General features: G+C 56.6%; 1 protein-coding gene across 3 annotated transcripts in view; it reads left to right on the plus strand.

The window, feature by feature from the left end:
* Window positions 1–14104, plus strand: part of SHANK3 (SH3 and multiple ankyrin repeat domains 3) — a 48312-nt gene that overhangs the window by 14818 nt on the left and 19390 nt on the right. For all 3 annotated transcript variants that reach the window (XM_042993652.1, XM_042993654.1, XM_042993653.1), the window contains exons 11-17: window positions 457–659; window positions 1813–1926; window positions 7146–7221; window positions 7515–7597; window positions 8124–8248; window positions 8350–8482; window positions 9444–9524. In XM_042993652.1, the coding sequence (XP_042849586.1) occupies window positions 457–659; window positions 1813–1926; window positions 7146–7221; window positions 7515–7597; window positions 8124–8248; window positions 8350–8482; window positions 9444–9524 (815 nt within the window). The remainder of the gene's footprint in view (window positions 1–456; window positions 660–1812; window positions 1927–7145; window positions 7222–7514; window positions 7598–8123; window positions 8249–8349; window positions 8483–9443; window positions 9525–14104) is intronic.

Consider the following 14104-nt stretch of genomic DNA (forward strand, 5'->3'; position numbering starts at 1 on the left):
CTGCAGTGCCCCTCGCCCCGTGGCCTCTCCCGCCGCGGGGGCCGCGGCGGCGAGGCGGCCGCTGGAGGGGAGGGAGGAGGGCCGGCCGCCGCCGCCGCCGCCCGCAGAGGGAGGAGCCGGGCCGCGGAGGAGGCGGGGCGCGAGGAGCGGCCGCGGCATGGAGCGAGCCCGGCGCGCCCGGGAGCGCAGCCCCGCGGCCCCGGAGCCCTGAGCGGGCGCGGCTCGTGCGCTGGCGGGAGCGGGCCGGGCGCGGCGGCGCGGCCCATGGAGCGGCCCCGGGCCGGGCCCCCGGCGGGCGGGCGGGCGGCGGCGGGCGGCGGGCGGCGGGCGCTGCGGCGGCGGCTGCGGTGAGGCCGGCGGCGGGGCCGGGCCGCGCGCCATGGAGGCCCCGGGCGCCGGCTTCGCGTGCCCGCTGCCCCCCGGCATCGCGTCCGTCACCTACGTGTTCGTCTACAGCCCGAGCGGGCCCGGCGGCCCCGGCGGCCCCGGCCCCGCGCCCGGCCCCGGCCCGGCGCCCCCCGCGCCCCCCGCGCCGCCGCCCCGGGGCCCGAAGCGGAAACTTTACAGCGCCGTCCCCGGCCGCAAGTTCATCGCCGTGAAGGCGCACAGCCCGCAGGGCGAGGGCGAGATCCCGCTGCACCGCGGCGAGGCCGTGAAGGGTGAGGGGGGCGCGGGGGGCGGGGTCGCGGGGCGCGCGGGAGGAGGGCGGGGGGCGCCACTCCCGGGTGCATGGTTGGGGTCCTCCGCGATCGTGGAGGGGCTGATGCCATTTTCGGGGTCTGTGTCATGGGGGGGGGGTGTCTCTGGAACTCTGAGCCGCTGTGGTCATTATGGGATGCACCTGCCACTGGGGATTCCTTGTGTCACCGTGAAGGGCTCTGTGTCAGGGAGGGGTGCCTGCCTTTACGGGGGGTCCTGTCATGCGGGTCCCTCTCCGTCCTCTGTCACTGTGGGTTCCCTGTTGTCACCATGGAGGTTCCTCTCGTCATGGGGGTGTTTCTGTGTCATGATGGAGGTTGGTGTCATTGGGGTTCTGTGTATTTGAAGGACCCTATCCCATCAGGGACCTTCCTCGAATATGGGATTCCTGTGTCACTTCTGGGACTTATTCATTGGAAATCCTTGTGATAGGTGGGGACCCTGTCCCATGGTGGGGGATATGTGTGACAGTTATGTGGGTGTCTGTGTATTATGAAGGTTTCTGTCACTGACGCTTCCTGTGTTTTGGGGAGATCCTGTGCCATGACAAGCTCTTCTCATCATGGGGGCCTCTGTCATTACTGGGGTCCTATCCTTGTGGGTGCTGTATGTCCAGGGAGCCTGGGAAGGAAACAGTTGTGAGGTCGGCCCTCCTTTGGTCCATCATGTGGCCTAACCCTTGGTCACAGCACAATGACCCTGAGTTTTTGGCAGTGACCTTTGGGGTGGGCGACAGAGCAAGGATGGGGGTTGGTTCAAGGAGTAGGAAGAGAAGGGTCAGCCGAGAGGACAGGAGCAGGATTGTGGCCCCTGCCTCTGTTTCCTGTCCCCCCTCGAGTGTGTCCATCTGTGTGTCTCTCTGTCCCCCACATGCCTGTCCTGTGCTGTGTCCATCTGTTCCTTTCTGTCTTCTGTGTGACTCTCAAAATCTTCCCAGGGAAAAATCCAGGAGGATGAAGGGGAGGAAGGGAACAGAAGGGGAGAAAGGGTGAAGGAGGGGTGTGTGTGAAGGGTCAGGGTAGGCAGAGCCTGAGCCTGAGGTGGTGGTGGGTGAGGTGGGTTCCTGAGTGTCCTGCTGTACGCTGACACCCTATCTGGCTTCTGTCCCTCCAGTGCTCAGCATTGGGGAGGGCGGTTTCTGGGAGGGGACCGTGAAAGGCCGCACGGGCTGGTTCCCGGCCGACTGCGTGGAGGAGGTGCAGATGAGACAGTATGACACACGGCATGGTGAGTGACCCCCCATCCCCTGGGTGGCTACTGAGGGGTACTGCCCCTTCTAGCTCCCCTGTGGTCTTGCTTGGAGTCAAACCCGTAGATATTTACAGAGAAAGGACTAGAGTAAACTCAGGCACACACCCGAAGTGGACGCAAACTTGTGTACGTGACAGACACAGGGTGCACACACCCTGTACATACTTAGGAGCACATGTGCAGGGAGCTGGGCACTTTACAGCTGTAGAGACACACGTGACCTGCCCATAGGACACGTATTATGAATGTGCATCTGTATGTGATCCCACATGTGGCTCCCAGTGACTGTAACCCCCCGCCAGACACACACACACACACACACACGTAGTCGTCACAGAAATACTGGGTGTTTGGAGTGTGAGATTCCTGTGTGGCTGGCAGATAAGTAAAGAGGTCAGTGTGAGAAAAGAGGCGTCTTTCCAAGGTGGACAGATTGTCCAAGTGGGCAGTGCAGGGAAACCTGGGCCAGCCAAGAGGAAATGAGGCCAGTTGGGCCCGGAGGGGCTGTCGTGGGTGCCTTGGGGCCAGGATGGTCCCAGGGTAGCAGGTGGGGGACGGCTCCATCCTTGGCCTGCAGGGAGGCCATGAGGGCAGAGGCTGCAGTTCTTGAGGCTGGTGGACAGCTTTAGTCAGACCTTGCTGACTGCCTGGGCCTCCAGAAAGCACCCCTCTGGGTGTTGGGATCTGAGGTGGTCCTGCCAGTAGAAAATAGTGGCTGTTCCTTCCATAGCTCCCAGGCCCCCGGACCCATGAGTGTTGTTTCTGCCTTAGAGAGTCAGTGGGAGAAGTGGTGGCCCGTGATTGTTACCAGTGTCGCATCTAGACCAAGGGTGCACGCATCCCTCCCTCTGCACGTGAAGGGCTTGGGCCCAGGGTTGCTGTGCTCCATTGCCCTGGGTTGTGAGTCTCTCAAGGGGACCGCCCCCCTCCTCCCCCAGCCGTGTGGCCTGGACTTCTGCTCTGTGTGGAGCATGGCAGAGTCGCACGGAGGCAGGGGTGCAGCTGCTGGCCTGTTCCTGAGCGGATGCCTTTAGTACTTGACTCAGCCATTCCCTATCTTGCCCTGACGGATCTCCTGGTGGCTGGGTGCCTATAAGGGACATGGCCCCCTGTTGTCTGCCTGTGGAGGGTCATTGGGGCCGTGTGTCCAGGTGGGGAATGGTTTCAGAAGTTTGGGTCCCGGTGCCAACTTCATGGAGGAGGGTGGGGAAGAAAGGGCCTCTGGCCTGACAAGTAGGGACGGGGTCCTATGCGCCCCTGTGGGAGGACAGTGAAGACTCTGGTTTGAGAACTGTGTGGATCCAGAAGCTGATCTGAAGCTGGGAAGGGGTTGGGGAGGTCTGGACTGGAGCTGGGATTTGAGAAGAGCAAATGTTTACTAGGTGTTTGATGTGTGCTGGGCCCTGTGTTGGGAGCTGGGTTGCAGAGGCCGGCTCTCTGCCTAGAGAGGAACAGGCACGCACAGCAGTTACAGCAGATATGCTGGCACGCGGCTGTCATGATGTGAGTCCAGGGGGGCCCCCGGGGTTGCCCTGAAGGAGTTGGAGAGGAGCCGCGAAGGAAGCTGGGGGTCTGCCATGCGGTTGGTTAGCTGATGGGGCCGGGGGCCGGGCCTGCTGTTGCAGATCTCCGTGTGCTGGCATCTCGCATGCTCCTAGCAGCGTCTGGACGTGTGGCATAGTTTGAAGCACTTGTGTAGATGAGAACTCACTTACTCATCCCGGCAGGTCTAAGAGGTGGAGGCTGTTGTTAGTTCGTCTCGAGGAGGGCAGTGGGCTGCAGAGTCTGCTATAGCTGCCATGCTTCAGGGCCTCCGAGTGAGTGAAACTCAAGTGTGTGCGCTGAGAGATGGTGGGGCTTTACTGGGGAGCGTGAGGCCGGTCAGGTGGCTGTGAGAGCAAGTGGAGGAACTTTCCAGTTTGCTGCAGCGTTGCAGGAGACTGGGTCGTATTGTCTCGATTCTTCAGGTCGTTTTAGGGTTAGGGTGAGGGCCCAGGCAGAGCAGAGTGAGAGGTGGAGAGGGCTAGGGTGGGCTGAGAATCCTGAAATGGGAGAGTGTAAGGAGTGACCTGGAGAAGGAGTTGTAGGCCTCCGGACAGTTGCAGGGCTCCTAGACCAGGGTGGCTCTGGGGTTTGTCACCTGAAAGAGTCAAAAGGGACCTAAGTAGATGGGATCCTTTCATGGGTAGGCAGAGGGAGAGAGGCCTGTGGGGTCTGCCAGCTGGCAAGGCGTGGGAGTGGCCTCTGTCCTCATCTGAAGACCAGCCACCAGCTGCTCTGATCTGGGACCCAAGTGCTGAGTTCTGCCGGAGGCCAGAGGGCAGCTCAGGAATGGGAGTCTGCTTCTAACAGGCCCAGCTTTCTTTCCAAAGACAGATCTGTTTCTGAGACTGGAGATTGGGACAGAGAAGGACTTACAGAACAAAAAGGGGCCACTGCTGGGGGCCAGGCTGATGCCCAGGGTCATCAGAGAGTGTACCTCCCAGGCACCTGTCTGGGGCAGAAGGGGTAAAAGGAGCAGTTTCAGGCAGAGAGCTGAGAGCTGAGGTGAAGCCCTGTGTGCTCAGAGGGTCTGTAGGGCACCTGGAAAGCTCTGGCCAGCTCCTCCCTCCCCTCCCCTTCCTCCTTCCCTCCTCTCCCTCCATCCCTCCTTCCCTGTCTTTCCAGTACTTGGGGGGTCACGCTGTGTGTTTTCACTTGAGCTGGCTTTTACATGTCTGATTAATAAAACTGGAAGATGAATTTTTGTTATGTAATTCAGATAATTTGTGTGACAAAATCTAAAAAATGGAGGTTAATGAACTGTGCAGTTTGAGGGGGTCCTTCTGCAGGCAGGTACCATGAACGTTCCAACATTTTCAGACGTGGGGTCAATGTGAAGAAGGGTGTGATGGAGGCAAGAAGGGGTCTGATGCTCCCCCTCCACCAGCAGTGATGAGACTTGGCCTGCTCTGGCCTTGGAAACGGCAGAATGGTGTGTGCAGCCACATTACAGAGGGTCTTAGGACAGGCAGTGTGTGGGAAGAGGAGAGAAGGGAGCAGATGAGCTACTGGGTGGGTTAGGGTTAGGGCGACAGGTTATAAGCCATCAGAACCTAGAGGACCCTTCGAGGTAAAGGTTTCCGCTCTCCCAGGAGAGGCTTTAAGGGGGTTTGTTGACTTACTGAGAATCACACTAGAGGCAGGATCCTGAAATTTGGACCAGTACTTTTCCTGACACCTGTGTCTTCTCATATTAACAGGAATTCTCTCTTTGTTCTATCCAGCCACTGTTCCATCTATTCTTATATTCCTTTATCCCTTTCTTGCCATCCTCTACTCTTCTATCAACCCACCCGGCCAACCCCTCCTTGCATCCATTCATCTACCCACCCACATACGCACCCACCCAACCATCTGTCCATCTATCGATCAATACATCGATCAGTCCACCAGTCCAGCTCTCCCCTCTCTGTCAACCCACCCTGCCCACCTATCCATCCATTTACTTATCTACTACCGTTTGTTCCATCCATTCTCCCCGCACCAGCCCATTCTCTTTTCTCTCCATCCACTTAAATATCTATTTACCTTTGATCTGGTCTATCCTTCTACTTCTCTCTTGTTCCATCTATCCATCCGTGTACTTATTCAGCCAGTTGTCCACCCATCTATTCTTCCAGTTAGCATTTGCATGGCTTGTTATATGCCAGCTGCTGTGCTAGGTGCTGGGATCACAGAAATAAATAAGAGGTGGTCCTTACCTATGAGGAGCTCACAATCAATTGTAGCTTCCCTCTCTGATCTCATTTCCTCTCTCTCTCTCTCTCTCTCTCTCTCTCTCTCTCTCTCTCACTCTCTCTCACTCCCTCTGCTCCAGCTGTATGGCTGCTCACTGTCCCTTGAACACCCAAACCCAGCCCTGCCATGTGGGTTTTGCCCTGCGTGCCCCTGCTCCCTGGAAGCCCTTTGCCCACAGAGTCTTCAGGCTGCTCCCTAACGTTCTGTGCCTCCCAACTATCCTTTCCTGATGAGCCAGCATGTGACCACCCTAGAATTGCAGACTTTCTCTGTACCCCCACTTTGCTCCCTTCTCTCCTAACATTTGCCAGCAGTTGACATGTTATGCATGCACCTGTTTCCTGTCTCTCTGTTCTCTCTCTTCCAATAGATTGTAAACTCCACAGGGTAGAGGCTTTGTTCTGTTCCCTACTATATTCTCAGAGCCTAAAACAAACAGTGCTTGGTACACAGTTGGAGCTCAATAAATACTTGTTGAATGAATGAATTAATCTTGAGAAATTCTAGAATGGTAGGGAATGGGAGAGGAGCTGTGGATGAAACGTGAGGTGGTGGTGGAGCCACGTTGGGAGCCCTCCAGGGTCCTGGAGAGCTGGAAGCCAGGAGGGCAGGAATGGGGGCTAGAGTGTGAGAGAATCTTAACTTACAGGCAGCTGGAGAAGAAAGCCTGGAGCACAGGGGCTGTGGCTGCAGATGTGGACTGGGGTCTGCACGCTTGCAGGAAATCAGCAAGGCCACGGCCATGGGCGGAGTAGCAGGTGGACAGCCGGCTAGCCCTGCAACAGCTGTGAGGGACTTAGAGATCAAGAGTACAGATGGGGGCAGGAATCTGTGGGATGCAGTGACATCAGCCCCACACCTGGACCTCCTGTGCACTCAGAGGCAGGCTCTGGAGGAAGGGACCTGTGAGACTGAGCATCGGTGGGCTCTCATGAGAGTCTCAGTGAGGACACAACGCCACCTCCAAGCCAGTGCGCGTTGCCTGCAGCATGACCCTTGTACGTGACCACAGTCATATGCACACACGCCTATATGAGCATGGCACTTACACGTGACTGCAAGTTACACACACACCTAGGCCTACACATGTACACAGCTTCTTTGCTCCTGGCTTTGGGGCTTGCTGACTCTTTCTGAAGATGGCCCGGCCTTGCTCCTGGCTGTGTGCAGCCACTCCGTAGTGAGATGGGCCAAGGCTCCTACCCTATTCTGGATCCTGACCCCTAGAAGCCAGGATTTCCAACATGGTCCCCTCAGCCTTCTTACCTTAGGACCTTTGGGCCCCTCACTTCCACGTGGGTACAACCAGGCCAGGGGTGTGTGTGTTGGCAGAGGCTGGTGACCAGCATGGTTGAGGGGCAGTTCAGGTCGGTTGGAGGATGTGGCCCTCCATCAGCTCCTGAAACTCCCCTCAGAAACCCGGGAAGACCGGACGAAGCGCCTTTTCCGTCACTACACAGTGGGCTCCTATGACAGTCTCACTTCACACAGGTACAGGTGGGGGCCGGTGGGCAGGTGGGCAAGGGTAGGCATGCATGCGGATGGGATATCAGGTGTGGAGGGAGGACCAGAGCTAGTTGAGGAGGCCTGTGGATGAAGGGGTCAGAGGAGGCGAGGTGGTCCCCAGCCCACCTCTGTCTTCTGCCTTCCTCCGTCAGCGCAAGGGTGACTTCTGGGGGTGGGCCATGCCCGTGGGATCCTGTTTGGGGCATGTGTGCGGTCAGCCTGGCCAGCTGTACTCTCTGGCAGGGCTCTCCTCACCCCTCCCTGCTTTCCTCCACCAGCGATTACGTCATTGACGACAAGGTGGCTGTCCTACAGAAACGGGACCATGAGGGCTTTGGTTTTGTGCTCCGGGGGGCCAAAGGTAAGGAAGGGTAGACAGCACCGAGAGTGGGTGTGGGGCTGGCTGCCAGACTGCCAGCATGTGTCTTGTCTCTGCTCCTCCTCTCTGCTCTCCTCCCTGCCTCACCCCTGCCCTATCCTCTGCCCCTGACTCCCCCACTGCCTCCCTCCCTGCTAGTTCGGCTCCTGTCCCCCTGCCTTGCTCCTCTGCTCTGACTCTGTGTCCTTGGTTTGGAATATCTCAGTACGAGGCAATCCCTTCCCCCTGTTGATTTCCAAGATCTCTGCTGGAGCATGTCTGAGGGAGGGGAGTCCTTTCTGGTGGGGCCGAGGGGGGCAGTTTCTTCCCTGGGTGGCAGTGCCTGCTGCCCCCCAGCCCCAGGACACCCTGACATGCTGCCTCAGTTGTCCTCTGTTCGGCGTGTGGAGCCACTTGTGGGAGGTTGCTATGTGACAGCTGCCTCCACCTGGACCACGCAGGTGAAGCACCTTCCTAACTGCCCTCCCCCATTCCCAACCCCTCCCCCCCCCGCCCCCCCCCACCGCAGCAGAGACCCCCATCGAGGAGTTTACACCCACGCCGGCCTTCCCTGCGCTCCAGTATCTTGAGTCGGTGGATGTGGAGGGTGTGGCCTGGAGGGCCGGGCTGCGCACAGGAGACTTCCTCATCGAGGTGAGGCTTGTCCTTACCTGTGCAGCCAGGTGGGGTGCTGACCTCTGAGCCCCAAGGAGGACACACTTGGAACACCCCCACCACCCACCTGTCTGTCCCAGGTGAACGGGGTGAACGTGGTGAAGGTCGGGCACAAGCAGGTGGTGGCTCTGATCCGCCAGGGCGGGAACCGCCTCGTCATGAAGGTTGTGTCTGTGACGAGGAAGCCAGAAGAAGACGGGGCTCGGCGCAGAGGTGAGGGGCCGGGCTTCAGGCCTCTGTGCTCAGACCTTCCCCTCTGGCTCCTGACCTGAGACCTTTGACCCCAGGCTCACTTTCCTCTCCCCACGCCCTGACCCCAGACTGTGGAGGTCAGATGCCTAAACCTAGGTGAAATACCCACGTTCATGGCCCGGGTGGCTTCCCAATCCCTGATGTTAGCCCACCAACCCTGGCCCCCAGCCTCTGACCTCTGACCCCTGACCCCAGGGTGCCCCTCCTCAGATCCCCACCCCCTCCTTCCCGGCGTCCCCCCAGCCCCTGGCGTGGAAGAGCCCTCCTCCCGACACTGCCAGCAGCTGCCTGGAGGCCGGGGTTGCCATAGCAACTGTGAGGTTGACGCTGCCGCCGCTTTATTGTCGGAGGGAAGGGGGAGGCGGCACCTGAGGGAAGAGGAAAAGCGTCTTCTCCCCGCGACGTCGCGGCACAGCCTGGGCCCAGGAGGCTTTGCCAGCTTGGGCCGGCCCAGCCCAGATCCTGGCTCTGCTGCCCACACCCTGGTCCCCCGAGGGGCAGCGGCCTCCAGGGCCTGGGGTGGGGGGGCCCTGGAGCAGCAGGAGCCCAGCCTGCCGGGAGACCCCTCCCAGCCCCCACCTCATGGCTCTGGTGCCCCCTTGCTCAGCCCTCGGAGTCTACAGGGTGGGCATTCAGGTGGGAGCTGGCCAGCACCGTGACCCCCATTGGGGCCCTTGACCACCTACCTCCTGAGGCCCCAACTACCCCGGCCCCGCTGGGCCCTCAGCAACCCCCTGAGCTCCCAGCGCCATGAAGAAGTTTGCATCCAGCCGCAGCCTGAACAAGATCCTGGCGCAGTGCGACTCATCCTCACGGGAGTACGAGGAGATCCAGGCGGTGGAGCGCAAGTGGCACCTGCACCTGGCCACGCCGCGCTGCCTGCTGCTGGACAGGAGGTCCAAGGCCTCCCTCTTCTTTGCAGCCCCGCCGCCCCCCAAGAGGGCTCCCAGCACCACGCTGACCCTGCGCTCCAAGTCCATGACGGCTGAACTTGAGGAACTTGGTGAGCAGTGGGGGGTGGACAGCAGGCAGACAGTCCAGGGTGGGAGGCCAGGCAGAGTGAGCTGGGGCCAAGGCCAGGTAGAGACAGGGGAGTGGAAGGACAGACGGACGGATGTGTGAATAGGTCAAAGATAAATGGGTGGGTGCTGGAGTGGTGGGGAGGGGTACAACACATGGATGGCATGAGGGCTGGATATAGACAGTGGGCCAACCGGGACTGAGAGGGTGCAGGGCCTGGCCTCCCAGTGTGTTTGCATGCATGTGCACCTGCTGCCTCTGGCTCCGTGTACTTCCAGTCTGACTTCTCTCCTCCATTTCATCCAGGTGAGGGAAGAGCAGAAGTTAGGGGACCTAGGCTCTGCCGTGGCTCTGCTGACACTAGCTCTCTGATCTTTGTGCTTATTTTGCCCTGCTAACACCTGTTCGCTCATCAGTTAAGCATGGGTTACAGCAAGCTGCTGACCTCATAGGGCTGTGTGAACATCACTAGTATGATGGTGGGACAGGCCCTCATAAGCTGCAAGAGGCAGATAAGAGTATGTCAGGGCTTTGGTATGGCATGTTGTGAGCACGATCCTGGGATGACCCCCAATAGCTTCGTTGTAGGGCATGTCTTGGAATATGTGACTGTTAATAGCCTCAGCATAGGCGTGTCCAGATATACATGACTGTGTCCTGACATATGTGGCAGTTAATAATGGGCATATCCCAATATACGTGACCCAGTTCTAGTCCCCGACTTTTCTATGGCTCTAGCCATAGAAGGAATGCTGACTCTGGTCCTAGGCTGAGTTCTGAGATAGTCCTGTCCACAGGAAAGGCCCTGATCCTGGTTCTAGACTGATCCCCAACCTCGGCTTCAGGCTGTGTTCATTCCCAGCTATAGAAGGAACACTTACCTGTCTCTGAAAATGGTTCCCGATCTTACAAATAGAGTGACCCCTGACCTTGTCCTGGCCACAGGTTGAGCTACCCCCTCCTTTCAGGCAGAGACTCTTGACTGCAGTGTCATTTAGTGTGGACTTCAGCCACCAAGATAGGTCAGGCTGACATGGTCATACTTTTCTTCCCCATAAATATTCTGAAGAAAGTAAAAGCCAAAAGGATATAGCACTCAAGACAAAGGAAATTTCCCAGATCTCAAGAATGAAAAGAGAAGTCAGTTAAGTGAGAGGAAGCTGATGATGCTTCCATAGTCCATGAGGGCTTGGGACAGTGTTATAGACCCTAATGGCAGGAGCTAGGGTTCTGTTGCTCCCACAAAGCCAAGAGATGAGGCTGTGGACCCATGAGAAGTGGGAAAACTAGAAGCAAGCCCAGGAACCAGCATTAGCATCAGAAGAACTAGAAATCAAAGAATATGAAAGAGGCAAAATAAGGTGTTTAAATACAAAGTTTAAGGAAACTAACAGAACTCATAAGGAACAGGACAGTACAAAAAAAACAAAAACAAAAACAAAAAAAGAAAAAACCCAAAACCAAAAACCAAAAGATGAATAAACAGATTTTAAAAGATCCCTAAAGAACTGTTATGGAAACAAAAGGTATAGTCACTGAGATTAAAAAATCCATGACTGGGATAAACAGTGTACTAGATTCAGCTGAAGAAAGAAACAGTGAATTAGAAGATAATTCTGAGGAAATTATCCCAAGTGCAGCACAGAAAGATAGGGATATGGAAAATATCCCTAGAGATAAGAGATAATGGAGGACAAATGAGAAAATCCCAGTCTAATGAGAGTCCCAGAGGGAAAGATTAAAATGGGGAAGAGGCAATATTTAAAGAGTACATGGCTAAGAATATTCAGAAATTGAATAAGGACATGAAATTCCATTTTGAAGAAGTATAAACCCCAAGCAAGGAAATAACAAATCTACATCTAGAGCTGTCATAGTAAAACTTCACAACACCATAGACAAGAAAAATCTTAAATACCAGAGAAAGGAGCTGGATGACATAGAAAGGAACAATGGTTAGACTGACAGCAGACTTCTCATCAGCAATAGTAGATGCTAGAAGACAATGGAACAATAACTAAAGTCTTGAATTAAAATGCCTTTCCACCTAGAATTCTGTCCCCAACTAAACCCACTCATTGAAGAGTGAGGCAGAGAAGCTGGCAGACTTCTGGCCCCAGGGTCACAAAGGTCCAAGACTAGTTATGGGGGAGCTGATCTGTCATGCTGATTGAGAATGGAAACTGATTGACAAACCAGTACCCATAGGCACCTGGGTCCGGCTAGACTCCAGAGCAAGGCTTTGGTGGGTGGGTCCCAGGAGTCTCCTTCCAGAGGCTGTCACATAGCCATGATGAGCTGCATGTTCAGAAGGGACCCTCCTAGTTCTGCACGAAGAGGTGCATAGGCAGCCTGAGGTCTGTAATCCAGGGGCCAGGGGACTGAGCTCTGTGGAAACAGAAGAATTGCCTTCTGCTTTATGGGATGCTTCTGTCTAAAGAAGCTCCTTCCTCTCTGCTGTGATCCGGGGCCCTCCTGCTGCTGTGTGACAGGGTCGTTCCGTACACCCTTGTCTTTCAGAGGTGTTCTCTCTTGCTGCCTCAGGTCAGCATTGTTTCCACCATTTTTTTTCCTGAGCAGAGTCTGGGGGAGGACAAAGGGACAGCTTAGCACAGAGCCTCCATGCACACTGCTGAGTGAGGGCGGGCTCACAGCTTATGTTGAAGCTGGACCTAGACTCTATGTAGCTCCATTCAGAGAGGGAGAAGCTACTCCTGCCTCCAGAGGACAGCTGTCGGGGGAAACCAGACTGCTTGCTTACTTTCTGTAGGTTTGAGGAAGCCAGGCCAGCATCAGGGTTTCCCTGGGTACCTAAGGGGTCATCCCATGATCCAGTGTTTGTGCTTTTATAAGATAGAAATAAGACCTGTAGGCTCATTGGCAGCATAAACATGTCAGTTCTCTGTCACACTGTTAAGAACTGATAGGACCTGTTAGGATGCTGTGGTCTATTGCGAAGACGGCCTGAACACCTGGGAAGAAAGGAAAGTGTGAGGCCGCAGAAAAAGCAGGTGGCAAGGGTGGAGACTCACGCCCAGATGGCTCCTTGCTCCTTGGTGGGTGTGGGGGAGAAGCAAGGTCATGCAGGAGGGAGAGGAGGTAAAGAGCATACTGTGGGGGATGGGAGTGGCAGTGTCCAGAAAATGAAGGCCCGGGGTGACTGGCGGAAATGGGGTTGAGAGGAAGAGGTTGGGGTAGGAGCCCTCCTCCTAAAGCAGGTGGTGGGAGGAGACGGAAGGGTGGGGCACTCCCAGTGCCCTTCAGCATGGTCAGTGGTCACCACATGTCCGTCTGCCTGAACCAGTAATGAGCCGGCTGCACAGAGCAGTGGAGACTCAGGCCAGGGAGGGCCTTGGTGGGTCTAAACCTCTCCTATTTCTCTGCCTTCCTGTGAGAAATCTGGGGCTTTTGGGTCCCTCTTTCTTTTGTGATGGGAATGTTAGAGCAGGTGCCGTGCTTGAGTGTGATACCTGATTGGCCGTGGTCTGGCAAACACATTGACCTGCTCTTTGATGCTGTACGGAATACTCAAGGGTGACCACTGCAACTGTTAGTGGCCTCTGAACTTTTTTTGTGGGCGGGGGGTTGCCTTTTTTCTGAACAAACATTTGATTGAACTGAGTATGATTAAGTTGTGCGTGGACATCTCCACACGTGTGTGCATGCCTGTGTGTGCATAAGTGCAATTATGCATATGTGTGAGTGGAGGTGCATGGATGTGTATGTGCGTGTGCATGTGCATGTGTATGCATACACACAAGCATGTATACCTGCTCGTGGTTGTTTCCACCTTGAGTTTCAAGCTGGGTACCAACTTGGCATTTGGGCACATTTGCCACTTGGGGTCTGACAGGGAGGGTTAGGCCAGGGTTGTACGGGATCTGGGAGGTCCCGGTTGTTGGAAGGGGTGGGAGTTGGAAGGGGGCCCAGATGCCGATGGATGAAGCCTGCCTCTTACCCCTGTGCTCTGTTTCTTGATTGCAAGCCTCCATGCGGAGAAGGAAAGGGGGTGAGTCATCTGCTGTGTCCCCATGCCCCCAGCTTTGTTTGACCCTGTCCAGGGAAGTGCTGATGTGTGAAGAGGCTCCATGTCAAGTCAGGGTGCTCTGGAAGCCTGGGCTGTACCTTCCTGTCGGCCTTCTCCCTGGGGATCTGGTGGGGGTGCAGTAGAGAGAGCTGGGGAAGGATGGATGGGGGGGTCCAGGGGTGTGGCTCTGTGGGGGTGTGACAGTGAGGCACAGCCATGGGCTTTGGGGGCTCAGGTGAGTGTGGGAGCAGCCTAGTGAGGCAGAGCTGGGAAAGCCTCCCGGTGGAGGCCACACCGTTTGCCATGTTCTGGAGCTGGGTAGGGGGAAGGTTCAGAGGGCTCAGCTGTGGGTCTCCTCAGGGAGCATGGTAACTGGGCCAGTGTGGGCAAGAGTGTTGGGTGCTCAGCTCTGGCCCATTTGCTTCTTTCTGCCTGTTTTCTGGGGGCTCCTTGTGCCTGGTGTGTGGGTCCCATTTCTGTGCGGATCTGTTGTGGGGTCTAGTCCGGTGCTGACAGTCCCTTCAGAACAGGAGTCT

This window comes from Panthera tigris, chromosome B4 (assembly GCF_018350195.1).
Source record: "Panthera tigris isolate Pti1 chromosome B4, P.tigris_Pti1_mat1.1, whole genome shotgun sequence".
NCBI lineage: Eukaryota > Metazoa > Chordata > Mammalia > Carnivora > Felidae > Panthera > Panthera tigris.